Source organism: Protopterus annectens, chromosome 5.part0 (genome assembly GCF_019279795.1).
Source record: "Protopterus annectens isolate FY-2018-M chromosome 5.part0, PAN1.0, whole genome shotgun sequence".
Classification (NCBI taxonomy): Eukaryota; Metazoa; Chordata; order Ceratodontiformes; family Protopteridae; genus Protopterus; species Protopterus annectens.
Genome location: NC_056735.1, coordinates 1,103,165,038 through 1,103,185,274, shown reverse-complemented (window position 1 = coordinate 1,103,185,274; position 20,237 = coordinate 1,103,165,038). Strand labels below are relative to the sequence as shown.

General features: G+C 43.1%; 1 protein-coding gene across 1 annotated transcript in view; it reads left to right on the top strand.

The window, feature by feature from the left end:
* REV1 (REV1 DNA directed polymerase) overlaps positions 1–20,237 on the top strand; it is a 4,137,464-nt gene that overhangs the window by 1,825,354 nt on the left and 2,291,873 nt on the right. The window contains exon 9 of the mRNA XM_044071967.1: positions 15,733–15,865. Coding sequence (XP_043927902.1) covers positions 15,733–15,865 — 133 coding nt within the window. The remainder of the gene's footprint in view (positions 1–15,732; positions 15,866–20,237) is intronic.

Here is a 20,237-nt window from a genome sequence, read left to right as displayed (position 1 = left end):
CCATTTGCTCACACAGCAAAACAGTCAGATTCTTCACAGCCAGCTCAAAACTTTAAATCTGGCTGCATGGCAAATCACCTAAGCATCCAGCCAGCTCCTCTTTCTCAAGCAGTTATGGATGTTATTCTGGAAGCTAGGAGGCCCAGCACCAGGAAGGCCTATTCGGACAAATGGAAAAGGTTTTGTGCCTGGAACCAAGCTAAAGACCAAGACACACTTCAGCCTCACATGCCTCAGATTCTACAGTACTTAACTGAGATGTTGCACAAAGAACTTTCTTTTTCTTCCATTAAAATCCATGCATCAGCTATTTCAGCCCACTACAACACGGATCCACCCTTATTTTCGCATCCACTTCTGAGACAGTTCCTCAGAGGGGCAAAAAACATTAGACCCCCCCCAGGAGAGCACCTACACCAACATGAGACCTCAATTTTGTTCTGGAAAAACTTACGCTACCTCCCTTTGAACCAGCTTTCTCTGCAGATCTACAGTTTCTATCATGGAAGACTGCCTTGCTGCTAGCAATAACTTCAGCTAGAAGAGTCTCAGAGCTACAGGCACTAATGGCAGTGGAACCTTTCCTTATTTTCCATCAAGACAGAGTTTCTCTACGAACTAATCCTTCCTTCATGCCTATGGTGGTTTCCAGTGTGGCTATAAATCAAACCATCCACTTACCCACCTTCTTCCCAAATCCACAGAACAAAGGAGAAAGACTTCTGCATTCCTTGGACATTCACAGGCAACTTCGTTACTACTTGGATAAAACAAAGGTTTTCAGAAAATCTGACCAGCTCTTTGTATCCTATGCTTCAGCTTCACAAGGGAAGGCTATATCCAAACAAACCATTTCCAAATGGATAGGACATTGCATTCGTTTTTGCTATACCCATCATGGAAAACCAGTTCCTGCTACCATTAGGCCCCATTCTACCAGGTCAACAGCTACATCTACAGCCTTCCTCAGGGGGGTTCCAACCAAGGAGATTTTGGAAGCTGCAACTTGGAGTTCAGTACACACCTTTACCAAACACTATCACTTACCACTTTACTCTAAGACTAGAGCTGGCTTTGCCACTGCAGTTCTGCAGGGCCTTCTAACCTCTAATAACCCTCTATGATTCCTCCACCCATCCTTAGCTTTGGGATTCAACCCAAGTGTGATGACTGCAGCAGGGTAACACAATGAATATAGTACAGTTTTGTACCTACCATAAATGTAGATGTTCGAGTATACACCCTGCTGCAGTCCAGGTTACCCTCCCTCCATCCCCTCTGAACTAACTGGCTAAAATCTCTACAATACCTTCCTGATGTATTTGCTTATAGCTGGAGAGATTTTGTGTTTTTGCAAAATTTACTCAATTTGATACTAATTACTGACCACCTTTTTGGGGGCACCTGACATCTGGGGCAAGAAAAACTGAAGAAAATGGCGTCGGTTGCAATATATATATATCCCTGGTGCACTGACGTCAGGGAAGAAGCGACAACAACCGACGCCAGACCAAGACTTTGGAATTCCGGCCGACTGCGGGACCGCCTGACGACAGGATGACCCAAGTGCGATGACTGCAGCAGGGTGTACACTCGAACATCTACATTTATGGTAGGTACAAAACTGTACTTTTCACAGTGTCGAGTTGCCAGCCCGGCGCCCAACCTTCCACAGAAGGGACACGCTCACACCTAGGGCCAATTTAGTGTATCCAATCCACCTATTGCATGTCTTTGGTATGTGGGAGGAAACCGGAGCACCCGGAGTAAACCTACGCAACCACAGGGAGGACATGCAAACTTCGCACAGAAGGCACCTCAGCCGAGAATCGAACCGGAGAACCTCTTGCTGTGATGCGGCAACAATAACCGCTGCACCACCATGGCCGCCCATAAAGCTAAATCAACTGTAAAAGATTTCCTACAAGTGCAGCCACCCAGATTCAGTAGGCACTGGCCTACTAAGAACTGGTCCTTTCCAGTACCCACCAGAGCCGCTCAAGTCATACCCAGACTTTCCAAAGGCTCTAGATTTCAGTCGCAAGGAACGTATAGAACAAAGCAATGGGGTGCCTCCACCTCCAAATCTGGAAGTAACAAGGCACCTTCCTACGGTAAACACTCTAGATGACTTTCCACTGCAATCACCAAGCACTTATCTTTTGGCCGCCCCTTTGGGGGGAAAACTGGCACTTCATGCACAAAACTGGCAACTGATTACCCAGGACAAGTGGGTTTTAAATATAGTATCCCAGGGATACAGATTTCATTTCCACACGTTGCCAATCCCAAACAGATGGCCAGATCTGCCTCCAAATCAGTGGGCAGAGGCCCAGAAACAAGTTGTATCCCTCATGAATATGGGAGCTATTCAACCAGTACCAGAAAAGGAAAAGGGACAAGGTTTTCATTCAAGACTTTTCCTGGTACCCAGAAAAGACAAATCATGGCTTCCAATTCTGGAGTTATCCATTCTAAATACATTTCTGGACATTCCAAAATTCAAGATGCTGACTGTACAACAGTTACTACCTATGCTAGGCAAGGATGCCTGGTTGGTAACTCTAGACTTAAAAGAGGCTTACTTGCATTATCCCAGTCAGGGAATCTTGCAGAAGATACTTCCGCTTCAAAGCAGGCTATTCGCATTACCAGTTCTCTTTACTGCCCTTTGACTTATCTACTGCGCCCGGGGTCTTCACAAAGTGCCTGGCTCCAGTAATTGCATTTTGCAGGCAAAGAAATATTCAAATTTATCCATACCTGGACGATTGTCTAATTCAGGCAGAAAACAAGGACACTCTTCTAAAACATCTGGCATTTGTAAAAAGACTTCTAACTTGTCTAGGGTACACCATAAAAGAAAAGAAATCACAACTGGTACCCTCTCAAATAATTACATTCCTGGGTGCAAGCTTGAATACAACTTCCCAGATGACTTACCTTACGCCAGACAAACAAATTCAATTGATGACTTACTTCAAACAAGTGGCCACAAAAAAACAGCTATCTGCAAGACAAATTCTGCAGGCCTTGGGGTTCATGGCTTCCTGCATTCTAATAATTTCATATGCAAGACTGCATATGAGGAAACTTCAGTGGTACCTAAAAAGTTTATGGAGTCAACATTGTCACAACCTGGAAACAATGATTCCTATCATTCCTTGCCTGCAGCAAGAGTTCCTATGGTGGGCAGAGGCCTGCCACCAAACAAGTGACTGTCATTCATTCCACCCCCTGCCGCCCAAACCCTGACTACAGACTCATCAGATTATGCTTGGGGGGTGCATCTGGCAGGGAGATGCATTCAGGGCCAATGGAGCCCAAATCAAATGCACCCACATATCAACCAGAAAGAGTTGCTAGCTGTACAGAATGCTCTGACAGCCTTCAAGGACTATCTTCATCCAGGACAACTACTGATAAAGACAGACAACACCACAGTCATGTGGTACATAAACAAGCAGGAGGGTTACCCATTCCTACCCCCTTTGCAGACTAGCCATGTCTTTGTGGAACATGGCCTTGACTTATCAAATACACTTACAATCTCAATTCCTGCCAGGAAAGCAAAATACTCTGGCAGACGAACTAAGCAGAAATCTTATGGACCCAGACGAATGGAAACTGGATCCACAAGTCTTCAGCATGTTGACATGCAAATGGGGGAGCCCAGACATAGATCTTTTTGCCTCACCCCAAAGCTATCAGTTGGACAAATTCTGCGCAAGAATTCATCACAAAAAAGCTTGGAAAGTGGATGGTCTATCCTTCAACTGGAAATATCCTCTGCTCTCCAAGGTCTTACTAAAAGTCAGACAGGAAAAAACAAAAATGATTCTGATTGCTCCAGACTGGCTTCGCCAACACTGGTACCTGCTCCTACGCAATATGTCGCACCTTCCTCCGTGGTACCTGCCTCAGACACTAAACATCGAAAGTGTGATGAGAGACTTAGGGACACAGGTGGACAGTGGTCTCACTTTCGATAACCACATCGCCACAACAGTCAGGAAATCCTTCTATGTGGCACACCTCATCACTAAGGGCTTTTCATCCAGAAAAAAGAAGGTCATTGTCCCACTGTACTCATCCCTCATTAGACCCATTATAGAGTATAATGCCCCGTTTGGTATGTACTTCACAAGACATCTGTAACAGCTGGAAAGGCCACAGAAATACCTCACAAAAAGAATCACAGGCCTAAAGTGGATGCCGTATGCTGACCGTGTAAAAAGACTCCAGCTATACTCTGTGGCATATTGTCTACTCAGAAGCGATCTCTGCTTAACATACAAGGCCATGTCAAACCCTGAGCTGTTGGACATGCTCCACTTAAAGAAATCCCAATCCCTCAGAGCCACATGCTCCAGGGATCTAAACCTTGTCATCACAATGAACAAAACATGCTGGAGGGATAGGTTCCTGACCCAGAGACTCCCCATACTCTGGAATAGACTGCCCATACATGTCAAGCAGAGCGCCTCATTGGCCCTATTCAAAAGGAACCTTGATGATTGGATGGGAGATAGGAAATTCACCCCGGGGATCATGTCAGTCGCCTGCTAGACAGGGGTCCAGAGAAGCAAATATTGTGGGAAGAAATATTCAGGGAATTGTTATGCCTAGGCTTGCATAGGCCCTAGGGCCAATAGTCTAGTACTAACCTATGAACCTACTGTCTCAGCAGAACTATCAAACTCTGCACACTCAGCTCCAAACTCTGAATCTTGCAGCATGGCTAATCATCTAATTTCACCAGTTACATCTCTCAGCAAACCTGTGATGGATGTCATTTTGGAGGCTAGAAGGCCTAGTACTAGAAAATTTTATGCTAACAAATGGAAAAGATTCTGTGCCTAGAACCAAGCACAAGGAATAAACACAGCAATGCCCAATGTTCCTCAGATTCTGCAATACTTAACTGAGATGCTTCACAAGGGCCTATCTTTTTCTTCCATAAAAATTCATGCCTCTGCCATTTCAGCTCATTACAACACAGAGCCTCCCCTCTTTTCTCATCCTCTGCTAAAGCAGTACCTCAGAGGGGCCAAAAATGTAAGACCTCCCAGGAGACAATGGACCTCAATTTTGTTTTGGAAAGTCTCACTTTACCTCCTTTTGAGCCAGCTGCTACTGCAGACCTAAAATTTCTCTCTTGGAATACAGCTTTTCTTTTAGCAGTCACTTCAGCTAGAAGAATTTCAGAACTACAGGCTCTTATGGCAGTGGAGCATTTTATTATCTTTTACCCGGACATGGTGGCTCTCAGGACCAATCCATCCTTTATGCCTAAAGTGATATCTAGTGTGGTTTTTAATCAGACCATTCATTTGACAACCTTCTTCCCAAATCCACAGAGCAAGGGTGAGCGGATTCTGAATTCATTGGATGTACACAGACAACTAAGATTCTACTTAAACAGGACAAAATCTCTAAGAAAATCTGAGCAATTACTGGTAGCATTTGCTGCAGGGGCAGAGGGAAAGGCTATTTCAAAGCAGACTATTTCAAAATGGATAAGCCATTGTATTTGTTTCTGCTACATACATCATGGTAAACCTGTCCCCAAGGGGGCTCAGATCTCATTCCACCAGGGCTGCATCTACTTCTGCAGCCTTTCTCAGCGGGGTTCCTACCAGAGACATTCTAGGAGCTGCTACCTGGGGCTCAGTTCATACGTTCACCAAACATTACTATTTACCTCTCTTCTCTAAATCCAGAGCAGGCTTTGCCACTGCTGTCCTGCAGGGCCTTATAGCTGCTCCTAATGCTGTACAATTCCATCCCACCAACCATAGATTTGGGATTCTACCCAAATGTAATGACTGCAAAAGTGAAACACGAAGAACATAGTACAGTTGTGTGCACTTAACATAAATGTAGATGTTCAAGTGTCTTCACTGTTGCAGTCCTGGTTACCCACCCTCCAGCCCCCTGTTTTTCTATTACTATACCTCTCATTTCTTTTACTATGCTTAAAAGCCTTTTTGGTGTATTTGCTTTTGTTTGGAGGTATTTTTTTGTGTTTTAAATTATATACATATAGATATATTTTTTGCTCCTCATTTGGGGGGCACCTGACATCTGGGGCAAGAAAAACTGATGTAATGGCATCTGCTGCATGTTTTATACCCCTGACGACCTGACGTCATGGAAGAAGGGACAGCAACCGACGCAGGACCCAAGACTTTGTTAATCAGGCCAACTGAGGGCAACCTGCCAGCAGATTACCCAAATGTGATGACTGCAACAGTGAATACACTCGAACATCTACATTTATGGTAAGTGTACACAACTGTACTTTCCAGGTGTTCCCCTATTTGGATGACTGGCTCCACAGTGCATCAACTAGGGATGTACTAATTCAGTGCACAGACGTCTGAAGCCAAGGTCTTGAAATAAATGAAGAGGTCGGATATGATAACCCTACTATTGAACCAAATGGAATAAGACAGCACAAATATAACATTATGGTAAGCAAATAACATCTGATTATATTTTACAGAGGATACTGCTGCTGTGGAGCTGACTCCCCATCTGCGTTAAACAAAGCTCACTGTCCCTATTCAAGAGCAGTCATTTAGTCTATGAGTGGGTAATAGAAGCTGTATTGCATGCCCACTGTACTACTACTAATGGACAAAGGCATCTCATAAATGCTTTATCCCATGCATGGGTCCCTTCAATTTATAAATGATATAATCCCAGTTATGCTCACTAGGGGTAATTTATATAATTAACAACCACGGGGTCGGTAACACCAATCTAACACCAAATGTGATTGGTTAATCCAAGCACCAGAAGGGAAATTGGCTAGGCTTAAAATGGCCCGCAAGGCAGCTAGCCTAGTACTGACCAATGAACCTATAAACAGAATTCCTGCGAACTACAAACTGAACTCTGCTGAATGGGATGTTGTGAAGTGGCTTTGTGTGTTCTTTATTCACTTCCTCTCACCAAAAAAAACAAGAACCAGAATGGAACATACATTCACCAGGAAGCACAAAAATTCACTCTATTCACCAACTTCAGTAAAATTTGTTAAGCGCTTTCATCCCAAATTACACAAGACTTCTTCAGAACAATGATAATACCTTAACCCCAACCTTAAATACACTACACCCAACTAATTGAACATAATTAAAACAGATGTATAGAATGATTATGTATAACCACTATAAAATACAAGAAAATAAATAAGTTGAAGTAAAATAGCTGTGGTAAGCATGCTGTAATAAAAATAACACTGAATCTACTAATCTATTAAAATTATGTATATAGATGCTTTACAATTTATCCAAAAATATTTTTTAACCTTAATACACTATTAATACTAACACATTCATTAATTCCAGGTAATCTGGTAGCATTGGGAAGACCTATAGACAATTCAAGGACAGAATATATGAGCAGTTAACAGATATTAAAAACAAAAAGCTGAAAAATGCCCTGTACAGGCATTTAAAAAGTTATCAGGAGCACACGTTTGGCTTTTTTGTAGTGGAGCAAATTTTGAAGGATAGGCAAGGGTTTGTTGTCAATGAAAATTTGAATATTGCCGAACTGAAATGGCAGTTAAGATGCAATGCCACCAGATTCCCTGGAATTAATGAATTTGTTAGTATTAATACTGTATTAAGGTTAAAAACCTTCTGGTCCAGACTATCCACACTTTTTTCCCTTGAGACCCAACACGTAAAACACTTGGCCCACTCCACCAAGTTGGAAGGCCTGGACATTGGCCTACCGTCCAAGAAAAAAACTTCCGTCATCTCAGATTCGGATGGTAACCACTGAGGTGGTCGAACCCACACTGCACCACTTAACTTGCAGATGAAGTATGTCTCATTATCTTGGAGGGTCCTTGCAGAGTCCCTCAGATCCTTCTGCAGGAAGAAATTCCCAGTACTTTCATAGAAAAGCGCCAAGGCTCAGAACACCTTAAACCGCTACAGGCAGACATCACCCCTAGAAAGAAAAAGCAAGCCAACTCTTCTGCTCGAAATTTTCAACCTCCTGCTCCAAAACAGTGGGACCGGTTCTGCAGATTTTCCTGATGACCCAGCTGCAGTATCTCTGGCCTTGAACAAATCTTCCATACTGCTTCCTGGCACTAATGTTCTCCCCAATTGCAAGGACAGTTGAGCAGTGTAATTTGGTAGTAAGAAAGTGTTTACTTTCTCCACTTTGACTTTCAGAGCCATTAACTACAAAGCTCAAATGACGAAATACTTACTGTCTGTGGAACAGTACTTAAGCAAGTCCAAGACCATCACAGAGGCCCAGACACCTGAATAAAAACAGCATATGGAATCTCTAGTGGCCCAGGCTTCAAAAATAGCCAGGCACAATACAAAATGCCTTTATGATGCTGGATGCCTCTTCCAGGGCAACTGCTATTGGCTCACTGATTAAGCAGTATGTCTATTTGCAAGGCCAACCTATTCCAGAAGATTTCAAGTCAAGAATTCTAGATTCCCCCTGGAATAACAACCTTCTGTTTGACTTGCACACTGTGGGTCTCTTCAAGGCTTTACAGTAATAAGGCAAGGCAATGAAAGATTGCCATCAGATTCTTTTTTCTTTAATCTGCAAGTACCATAGAAATTATCCAGCAAAATGTTTATTTTATTTAACATTTCTTTACTGGGAATTTCCGGCTTGGAACAAGCCAGTTTTCAGCAGAGGCCCAGGGAGAAATGTTCCAGATGCATGTTTTTGTGATGTGGGAGGAAACCGGAGCACCTAGAGGAAACCCACACGAATGCAGGGAAGACATGCAGACTCCACACAGAAGGCACCCCAGCTGAGAATTAAATTGGAGAGCAATGCTACTGCTGCACCACTGCGCCGAGAGAGATCCTAGAATGCCTAATAGGTAAATTCCTAGAATGCCTGATAGGCAAATTCTTAAAACATTCCAAGAGAAAACTCCGAGGGATACTCCACCTGGGAGGCCTCAAGTAGGCCCCTTTGACTGCATTCCACCTGTCTCCCCTTCCAAACCCTACCCCCAACTCCCTTTTCAAAAAAACACTCTTTTTGCCATTCATGCCTGTGCTCTTCAGGAGAATGTCATCTCCCTGGCCCCTGAGTTCTTAATGCCTTCCAATGAGGATCATTGCTTGGCTGTACAACCCTTCAGAGCTCTGGGGCTCATAGCTGCCACAGTCCCTATGTTTCCCTTTGCTAGACTACACATGAAGAAAATACAATGGTACATGAAGTCAGTGTGGATGTTCTTCGTGTTTCACTGTTGCAGTCATCACATTTGGGTTATCTGCCTGTGGGTAGCCCTCAGCCGGCCTAAATACCAGAGTCTTGGGATTTCTGCGTCGGATGTTGTCGCTTCTTCCATGATGTCAGGTTGTCAGGGGTATAAAACATGCAGCCATTACATCAGTCTTTCCTGCCGTGCAGTGCCCGAAGCAGAAACATTTCGCAAGTGCCGGTTGGCCAACTCCTGGAATTTTATTTCTCGAGTTTCAGACCTGAAGTCTTCACAAAGATAAGTACCCCGTTGGGGATCCTTTTTTCTTGCTCTAACCGATGTCAGAAAAAATTAATAATTGTCTTGCCTATGGAAAGCAAATACCTCATAGAGGTTTTCATTCATACTGCATCACCTGTTTAGCCCAGACCCAGGACTGCCCTCGCTGTCGGTTTTGTGCCTTGTTCAACGCCCGGCTTATTCGTCGTCGGGCTGTTTTTGTAGCTAAATACTTTTGTTCTCGATCTCAGTACTCTGAAATTACTTCCTTAAGCCATCCAACTATCAGTCTTCCAAAAAAATGTAAGGATAAAGACAGAGACAGACCGCATAGGTCCAGAACTGCCGACGATGCTTCTGTTAAGCTCGTCGCCAGTCCACCGGTACTCAGTGAGGTGCTTTCGCAGCCCCTGATACCCACTTGTACATATTCGCAAGCCTCTGCTGAGACGCATTCGAAGTCTGGTATGCAGCTAGATGCTTCTTCGACTATGAAACCTGCGGATGTCTCTACCTTGGATGGGTCTGGAGCCGCTGTGCAGGCACCGGCTTCTGAGGGTGTATTCAGGCCTACGGATTTTCATATTAAACCGACGGCTTTGTTTCAATCTAAAAATACCAAATTCCTCAGGCCTAAAGCCCACACTACGCCTAGAAAACCAATTACCAAAAGTGCATTCTAATGCCCACATGCCTAAAAAACAAATGATTAGAATGGCTGAAGACCTTATAACCTTAATTAGAGGAAGCCAGCCTTCCCCATCTATGAGACCTGGAACTGATTTTCCTTCTGATTCTTCTGATCAGGAATCTGATATCTATTCCTTCTGACTACAAGGATTTACCCTTATCTACTTATGAGGATTCTGATGCAGAGGATTCCATTCCCTCTGCTTCCCCTCCAGAGGATTTTTCTTTTGGTGAAACCCTGCATACTCTCAGGGAACATTTCTGCTGGGAAAGCCAGGACTATTCTCAGTCCAAAAAGAGACTTAGGGAATTCTTAAACCTACCTCAGCACAGGCCTCTAGCTATCCCTCCTGTTCTGGAGATTGTAAATGATGTTTTCTTGGAATCCAGCCTTACCACAGACACCTTGCCTCCATCTCCCAGGAAACCTGACAGGTACTATAGAGTACCTGACTCTCAAATTCCTCTTCAAAATTCCTACTGCGGATCCAGACACCATTTCCCAAGGACGTAAAAGAATTAAGGCTACTACTGCCAAAAATCCTACTCCTTCTGACAGGGATTATGGGGCTTTAAATAGATGGGGTAAGAAGGTGTACACCTCTGCTACTCTGGCCATTAGGGCTTTAAATTGCCAGTTTCATATGTTAAAGTATCAGCAGCATATTATGGGACTACTTAAACAGGAAATTATGTTAACTCCAGAATGTGCTGAACACAAAGATTTACAAGAGTCCATGCATTCTACTGACCAAGTTGGTAAACATACTATGCAGTGTGGTTCTGATGCTTTAGAAGCATCTTGTAGGGCTGCTGTCACTGGGTCTGTACTTAGAAGGCATGTTTGGCTTAAGGAACAAAACTTGCCAGGTCATGTTAAAGCTAAATTACTGGATGCACCCTTAAACCAAGAGCGCCTTTTTGGCAACAAAGCATAAGAAGTCCTCAAAGAATGGCGGAAAAAGCTAAATCCATGTAAACTGTTAAAGATTTCTTACAAGTACAGCCACCTCGATTCAGTAGGCACTGGCCTTCAAAGAACTGGTCCTTTCCAGTCTCTTCCAGGCCTTCTCAGTCCAAACCCAGGAGCAGCAGAAAACCAAAGACTCCAGTTTCAGGCTATGCACAGATCTAAGCAGTGGGGGGGCTCCCACTTCCAAAGCAGGGAGTAGTAAAGCACCCTCCTACGGAAAAATGGCACAATGATTTATCCTTAACTCTTCCAAGCCTGGCTCAACTTCTTGCACCTTTAGGAGGAAAGCTTGCCGTGCATGCAAGAAACTGGGAATTCATAACCCAAGACAAATGGGTTTTAAACATAGTTTCCCTAGGTTACAGATTCCACTTCCACTCTCTCCCACCCCCAAGTGGATGGCCAGACCTCCCCCCAAACCAAGTGGGTGGAGGCTCAAAAATAAGTTCTCTCTCTCCTCAGTATCAAGGCTATTCAGCCTGTCCCAGCAGAACAAACTGGATAAGGTTTCTATTCAAGACTCTTCCTGGTTCCCAGAAAAGAAAACTCCTGGCGTCCTATTCTGCACTTGTCTATCCTCAACACCTTTCTGGTGGTTCCAAAATTCAAAATGCTAACTCTTCAACAGCTTCTTCCTATGTTAGACAAGGATACCTGGCTGGCAACCCTAGACTTAAAAGAAGCTTATGTGCACATCCCAATAAGGGAATCTTGCAGGAAATACCTACCCTTCAGGGCAGGCTCCATGCACTATCAGTTCTCTGCACTTCCCTTTGGCTTATCTACTGCGCCCAGGGTATTCACGAAGTGCCTAGCTCCAGCCATTGTATTTTTCAGGCAGAGAAATATTCAGATTTACCCATATTTGGATGATTGCCTGATTCAGCCAGAGAGTCAGGACTTGCTGTTACAGCACCTAGCATTTGTGAAGAGACTTCTAACTTCACTGGCGTACACCTTTAACGAAAAGAAATCACACCTATTACCCTGCCAACAGATTGTATTCCTGGGTACAAGCTTGAACACAACTTCCCAGATGGCATTCCTCACTCCAGAGAAACAAGTTTATTTGACAACCTACTGGCCACAAAAACACAGCTATCTGCAAGGAAAATCCTGCAAGCCCAGGGGTTCATGACCTCCTGCATTCTGTTAATTCCATATGCAAGACTACATATGAGGAAACTTCAGTGGTATCTAAAAAGTCTGGTGTCAACATTCTCAGGACCTGGAAACAATGATTCCTGTCATTCCTTGCCTAAGGGCAGAGTTCCTTTGGTGGGCATAGGTCTGCAAACACAACAAGGGACTCACTTTCACTCTACCCCTTGCCGCCCAAACCCTAACAACAGATGCATCAGACTATGCATGAGGGGCTCACATGGCAGGGCAGTGCAGTCAAGGCAAATGGAACCCAATACAGATGCACCTGCATATCAATTAAAAAGAAATGCTAGCTGTACAGAATGCCCTGACAGCCTTCAAAGACCTTATTCTTCTAGTACAACTATTGGTGAAGACAGACAACACCACAGTTATGTGGTCCATAAACAAGCAGGGGGATCCCATTCCTACCCACTCTGCAGACTAGCCATGGCTCTGTGGAACACAGCCTTGAGCAACAAAGTGAACCTACAAGCACAATTCGCTGGCAGACGACTTAAGCAGAAATCTCATGGACCCACATGAATGGAAACTGGAACCCAAAATATTCAAGCTCTTGAGGAACAAATGGGGGACTCCAGAGGTAGATCTGTTTGCCTTCTCTCAGAACTACCAGTTGTACAAATACTGCATCAGAACTCCCCACAGTCAAGCTTGGAAAGTGGATGCCCTGTCCTTTACCTGGGAAGGCCTCTCAGTTTATGCCTTCACCCCTCTGCCTCTCCTCTCGAAGGTCCTACTAAAGATCAAACAGGACAAGCCAAGAGCAATACTGATTGCACTGGACTGGCCACGCCAGCACTGGTATCCCCTTTTGCGCAGTCTGACAGTTCTGCAACCATGGCAGCTGCCTCAGACCACTTCCATGCTGTCTCAGCAGACAGGCCAGATTCTGCACCATCAGATTCATGCTCTGAACCTTGCAGCCTGGCTAATCCCCTGAACTCACCTCGAGCAACCCTCAGTAAGCAGGAGCTGGATGTCATTCTTGAGGTAAGGAGGCCTAGTACTAGAAAATCCTATTCAGAAAAGTAGAAAAGATACTGTTCCTGGAGCCAGTCTTGGGGGATGGGCACAACAGTGCCCAACTTACCTCATATTCTAGATTATTTAGCAGAAATGCTCCACAAGGGCCTATCTTTCTCTTCAATTTAGATTCATGCCTCAGCCATATCAGCACATTGTAATACTAAGCCACCCCTCTTCTCTCATCCACTGCTAAAACAATTCCTTAGAGGGGCCAAAAATGTAAGACCCCCCCTCCCCCCCAGGAGAGCTCCCACTCCAGCCTGGGACCTAAACTTTGTGTTGGAAAAACGTACTCTTCCCCCCTTTGAAATTCCTTTCTTGGAAAACAGCTTTACTTCTAGCCATCACTTCTGCAAGAAGAGTGTCTGAACTGCAGGCCCTTATGGCAGTGGAACCCTTCATTATCTTCCACGCGGACAGGGTTTCCCTCAGGACTAATCCATCATTTATGCCCAAGGTGGTATCTAGTGTGGCTTTGAACCAGTCCATTCATTTGCCTGCTTTTTTCCCTAATCCCCAGAATAAAGGGGAAAGGATACTGCATTCCATGGACGTGCACAGACAACTTAGATTCTATTTGGACAGGACTAAGCCTCTCAGAAAATCTGACCAACTGCTTGTCAGCTTTGCTGCAGGGGCAGAGGGGAAGGCCATTTCAAAGCAAACCATTTCCAAATGGATAGCACAGTGCATCCATTTCTCCTACAAGCACCATGGAAAACCTACCCCACAGGGGATAAGAACACATTCCACCAGGGCTGCATCTACCTCTACTGCATTTCTCAGAGGAGTCCCTACCAAGGACATCCTGGAAACTGCAACTTGGAGCTCTGTACATACTTTCACCAAGCATTACCACTTGCCTATTTTTTCTAAATCCAGAGCTGGATTTGTCACAGCAGTCTTATAGGGCCTGATGGTTAGCCCTAATGCTCTTTAACTACCTCCACCTTTCCTTAGCTTTGGGAATCAACCCAAATGTGATGACTGCAACTGTGAAACACGAAGAACATAGTACAGTTGTGTACATTTACAATAAATGTAGATGCTCGAGTGTATTCACTGTTGCAGTCCTATTACCCTCCCTCCAGCCCCCTGACTTCTCTTGACTTTTTCCTATACTATTGGTTTGGTATATATTATATCATGTGTATTTGCTTTTTGCTGGGGGTGTTCCATACCATATAATTGCTCCCTGTTGTGGGGGCACCTGACATCTGGGGCAAGAAAAACTGATGTAATGGCATTGGCTGCATGTCTTATACCCCTGACGACCTGACGTCATGGAAGAAGTGACAGCATCCGATGCAGAAATTCCAAGACTCTGGTATTCAGGCCAGCTGAGGGCTACCTGCAGGTAGATAACCCAAATGTGATGACTGCAACAGTGAATACACTTGAACATCTACATTTATGGTAAGTGTACACAACTTTACTTACCAGCAGTCTCATCCTCTTGAGACTCGCTCTTCATCCTTGCATCAAGAAGGAACTCCTTTGCTGACGCAACCAGGTTACATTCACCCCAGGTCTCCCATTCACTTCATCCCCACACAGCCAAGTCCTGTTTACAGATGCTTCAGATAGGGCATGGGGGGCGGCTTGGACAAGAGCCACAGAGTTCAAGGAGAGTGGCCTGCCCATGTAATGAAAAGGCACATCAATATAAAGAAAATGAGGGCACTCCTACAAGCCCTACAGACCTCCTGACATGTTTGAAAATTAGGCACTGTGCCGGTGTACATGAGTTATTCCGTCTAGCCTCCTTGACTCTTCATCTTCTCCTTCACTTGCACAACTCTGGGCGTCATCCATCTGTTACAATTACTGCAACAGTGACTCAGTCAGGACATAGTACAGTTGCATAAGAACTTGCCATAACAGTGGATGTCATACTTTTCGCTGTTTACATTATTCCTTCCCTCCCACCTTATCTGCCTTCTCTTCTCTCTCTACTGGCACAAATGCTGTGTCTTACAGACACAGATACACATACGCATTAACCTTGGGTACTGCAGTACTTTTGAGAGGGAGCTTACTAACTCTTTCAAACTATGCCCCTCATGCTGACCAGTCACCTTCCTCAGTTTTCTTCAGGCTGCTGCTGGTTTGGAGATAGTCTGAGGATCTTGCATGTACATCTTATTTTATACCCCTACCCCTACATCGACAAGCTGAGGTAATCATCCAGACGTACATCCTAGGAAGGTAATGCTTTGGCATCCTGGCAGGACCTCATTGAGTTACAATCCATCTGATAAAATACTGCAGCAGTGATGAATAGCATATCTACTGTCATGTTAAATTCTTACACAACTGTACTTTCTTTGTGTATACAGAAATGTTTGGGCTGAATCTGACTGAGATTAAAATGTTATTGTAGGAGAGAAGACAGATAATGGCAATCAAGATTCACATACATGGGACAGCCTGAATCATGCAGAGATGAATGCAGGTGGTGTAGATGTCTCCCCATTGTCAATGGCTGAAATAGCATCATGCAGCTATGAAGCCAGGTAAGTAGGAATGAAAAAGGTTCTCAGTACTGCAGCGTTCAGAACTGTTAAAGTTCTCAGGGTAGATTTAAATTGCCATAAACATTGCATTACAAGAATATTATTTTACCAAGAAAATGCATACTATTTGGGAAGAAGAGTAGTAGATTGAGCTTTTGAGTAAGATTTACTTCAGAGGACATTTTTGGTAAGAAATGAGTATTATCCCCTTTGGGGAAAATGTCATCCCCACTATTTATCACATTAACAACGTACTAAGCATGCAATCAGTTGTGAGGGACTTGGGCACCCAGGTTGATAGCAACCTGACTTTTGACCACCATGTTGCCTCCGTTGTACAGAAGGCTTTCTACGTGGCCCACCTCATAAATAAGGGTATTTCATCCAGGAAGAAAGAGGTTATAACATCCCTGTACTCCTCCCCCCTTGTCAGACCCATTATCGAGTACAATGCCCCCTTCAGCATGTACTTTGCCAAGCACATGCAGCAGTTGGAGAGACCACAGAGGTTCCTGACCAGGAAAATCTAGGTTCTCAAACATCTGTCCTATATAGATAGGCTAAAAGCCCTGTCCTTCCACTCAGTCTCATACAGACTGCTCAGAGGTGACGTATCTGGCATACAAGGCCATTTCAGACCCACCCTTGATGGAGATGCTGCATATTTGTAAGACAAACTCCACTCATGCAACCCGCACACAAAGCCTTAACCTGGTCTGTGACATTAATAGAACTTGTTGGTTGGATAGATTTGTGTCCCAAAGACTCCCCCGTTTGTGGAATAGACTCCTTCTCCATGTCATGCAGAGTACCTCTCTAGCCCTCTTTAAGAGGAACTTGGATGACTGGATGGGAAACAAAAAATATACCCCTGGGATACCACCTGCTGGACAGGAGAAACAGGTGCTGAGTTTGACTGAACATGGGCGAAATTCTTGGCTAGGGTTATAAGGGCCTCCTGGCCAATAGCCTAGTATCATTGTATGAACCTATTATTTTGCAAAGATATCCTGTCCTTTGTGAAACGCAAAGAATGGAGATCTGCAAGACAATGCTTGCAGCTCAGAAATCCACCTGACTGAAGTAATTGCTACTAGGAAGACTGTTTTCCAAGTTAGATAATATTTGAATAAAATTTTATGTTCTTGTAGAACCGATGATGTACATATTCTCATACTGTATTACAGCACTATGTACAGTGTAAATACTTATTTAGAGCATGAAGCAAACTGGTTGCTTTCCAAAAATGGGAAAAAGATAAGCTTGTTAAGCATTTCTAATGTCAGAAAAGGTGCTTAACAGACATTTGTTAAACACCTCTGAATGCTGCTAAGATTAGGTTCACACTATGGTTTAATAGTTGACTGTGCCGACTGGCAAAGAGTATTGCGGAAGGTAAAATATCTGTAAAACCTGTTAAATCCTTTACTGTGCCACACTTATAAACAAAAAGTGTGGCCAAATGAAGTGTTCTAATGGCTTTTAAAACTGGTTGTTCTTTAGACAGGCACTTTCACTTCAGCCTGCTGTTTGACAATGCTGAATATTTTACCAGCTTTCAAAGGGTTTGAAACCATGTAAAAAAACATTTCACACTTTTACACTTTTTTCTTACTGTAAGTGGTAGTACATGGAGCAGATAAAGTTCCATTCATTACAGAGAATTGTGATTGGGTCTCACTTATAACCCTTTATTATGTGTTTTCAATAAAGATCATAGGAGATTACTAGACTATTGAAGCAGAGGTCATTTTAAGCCTAGCCGTTTCATCCCAATGTAATGCCATAAAAATGCTAGTCAATACCCAAGATTGCATTTAGTGATGACTGCCCATGTCCAGGAGTGCTGTAGGCTCTATCCCTTGTAAGAATTTGCTGTGTCCCATCCACTCATCCAGGTTTCTCTTAGTGTCACAGAAGTGCTCTATTTTACATGAGTTGGTAACTTGTTCCAAAGAAGCGCCAGTCAGTGGAAGATACATCTGTCCCTCCAGCATGTCCTATTTAAGTCACAGGCCATATTTAGGTCCCTGGAACTAGGGTTGCCAACCATCCTGAATTCTTCCGAACTGTCCATAGTTAAGAGATGCTGTCCAGAAAATGGACAGGACAGCATATTGTCTGGAAAAAATACCGGGAGATTAATTTTCTTTTAATTAAAAAAAAATAATTTTTCATTTTTTAAAGGAGTTCTTTAAGAACACCATTTGCGTCAGGTTGCACAGACTCAGAAGACGAAAACAGATAGTTTACGTCTTTATCTTCTACTCAGAATTTGAATTCTTGAAGACATCTGAACTGTGCAGCGGACCACAAATGGACATGTTTCAAACATAGTTCAGGTACTTAAGAAATGTTGCAATTTTTCCTACTTGTTCCACAGTTTGTTTGGATATATAGAGGAAGTACCAATGCAGTAGTTAGTGTAGATACAGCTGTGAGACTGCCCTTTCTTTCTAAGGTAAGCTGTGGATGCTTGGAAGAAGAATGTCTTATTATTTATGCAAATACCTTTCATCTTATTAGTGAAAGAAATCCGGACAAACACCTAATTAATTGGGGAAGAATGGTCCACAAATAAGGACAGATTTTAAATATTGCTCTTATAAACTTAAAAAGTTACTAGAATAACAAGTTTTGCATCGGCATGCATTTTTTGAAGGATATTAAGGATCAAACTCAATGTGTGTCATTGTTTAGTGGCTTAAATCCTCAGTGATATGCCAGAAAAAAACACAAATTTTATGAGGAACAGACCAAAAATAAGAGGCACAAATTTGAACATTTCAGAGGTATGTTCATGTGCATAAAATGGGGGCAGAGCAAGGCAGGAGCTGAGTTTTTTGTGATATCAGTTATTTGTTTGAAGGCTTCATGTTAGTGTGCTTCTCTAATTTATGACATTGCAATATATTAGTATTATAATACTCCTATTTTTAAATAACAGTATTAACTTTGAACTCACCATTATGTTTACGGTTTTATTCTGCTATTGGAGTTTGTGTTTTTTCTCGTTAAAACTTGTTTAGACTCATTTGACTCAAACACCTTTTACTTGTTCTGTTCTGATATTATTTCAGATGCAAAAAAAATATTTCCAAAAATGAATTGTTAGGATTAGCTAATAGTTTTAAGTATTACTTTCCTATATTTGTAAGCATATCATACCTCTCAACCGTACCAAATTCTTCTGTATTTACCAGTTTTGAGGGCAAAATAATGGGGTGCCATGAATTTCCAAGTGGCCCCTTCAATTCACAATTTTTTTCTTTATTTTTAGTTACAGTTCTAAGTTGTGGCTGACATCATCACGCATCCCCAGTGTATCCCTCCACGTCATCAGCGTGCAGGGGCAAGTATGATGACATCAGCTTCGTGAGGTAGTGCCCGACTGCCTATCAGACTCAGAGACTGGGGCGGGAGTTTCAAACTGTGGGGCGTGGTGGTGGTGACGACATTACTACACAGGACCAGTATTCTGATTGTGACCATAAATGTTTTTAGGTTTTATGTAATTTTACTAAAATGCATCACCAACACTGAATGGCTGCATTAGAGACGGACAAAGAACTGAACGATTTACAGTCTGGATTTCAGTGCGGCCAGTAAGAGCTGCCTTTAGAAATGTAGTGTCTGATGTCAGTCTTCGTTCAGTTTTGACGAATGGGACTCTGTTCTGATCCTTGGAACCAGTTCAGCCGTTATACAGCTCTCGCCAACCAAAAACTCTCAAGCTAAGACTCTACCCACAGTGCCCTGTCTTCATTACCTCAGATCTTGTTTGTCGCTCTGTCAGAAATATGCGTCAGACGTTACTGTCAGCTAAGTCTTTAAAATTTCTATTTTCCATATCTTACGCTCGTACACACATACACACGTGTTTTTTTCTTATATATTTTCTCTTATATCTCTATATACCTATTGTGTGTCTGTTTGAGTTTTCTACCCCTAACTTTGATTACCCTTATTGTTGACTCCCTCTCCCACCTTTCTTACATCTTGTGCTCTTTCTTAGTACTATCATTAGTACCTGTTTTCTTCATCTTTATACCATTTGGTATTGTCCTCTATCATCGTTGTTAGACCTTCCATTTATCCTTTAGTGTGTGTGTTTGTGTGTGCATGTCTGCATTAACGCTAACTTTAAAATGGCGGAAAAACAAAAAGGCACTTCTGGATTCAAACAGTGCCAGGACTGTAAAAGAAAGATGTTCAATTCAGATGGGTATCTTTCCTGTGTTTATTGTCTAGGAGCTCCTCATCTAGACCCAAATGACATCTGCCAGGTCTTTACTCACCGGGCCTTGGTCAGGCATCAAAATAAGCTCATTTTAAAGGGCTTATTGAAAACTTCTTTCAATGAAGCTTTGTG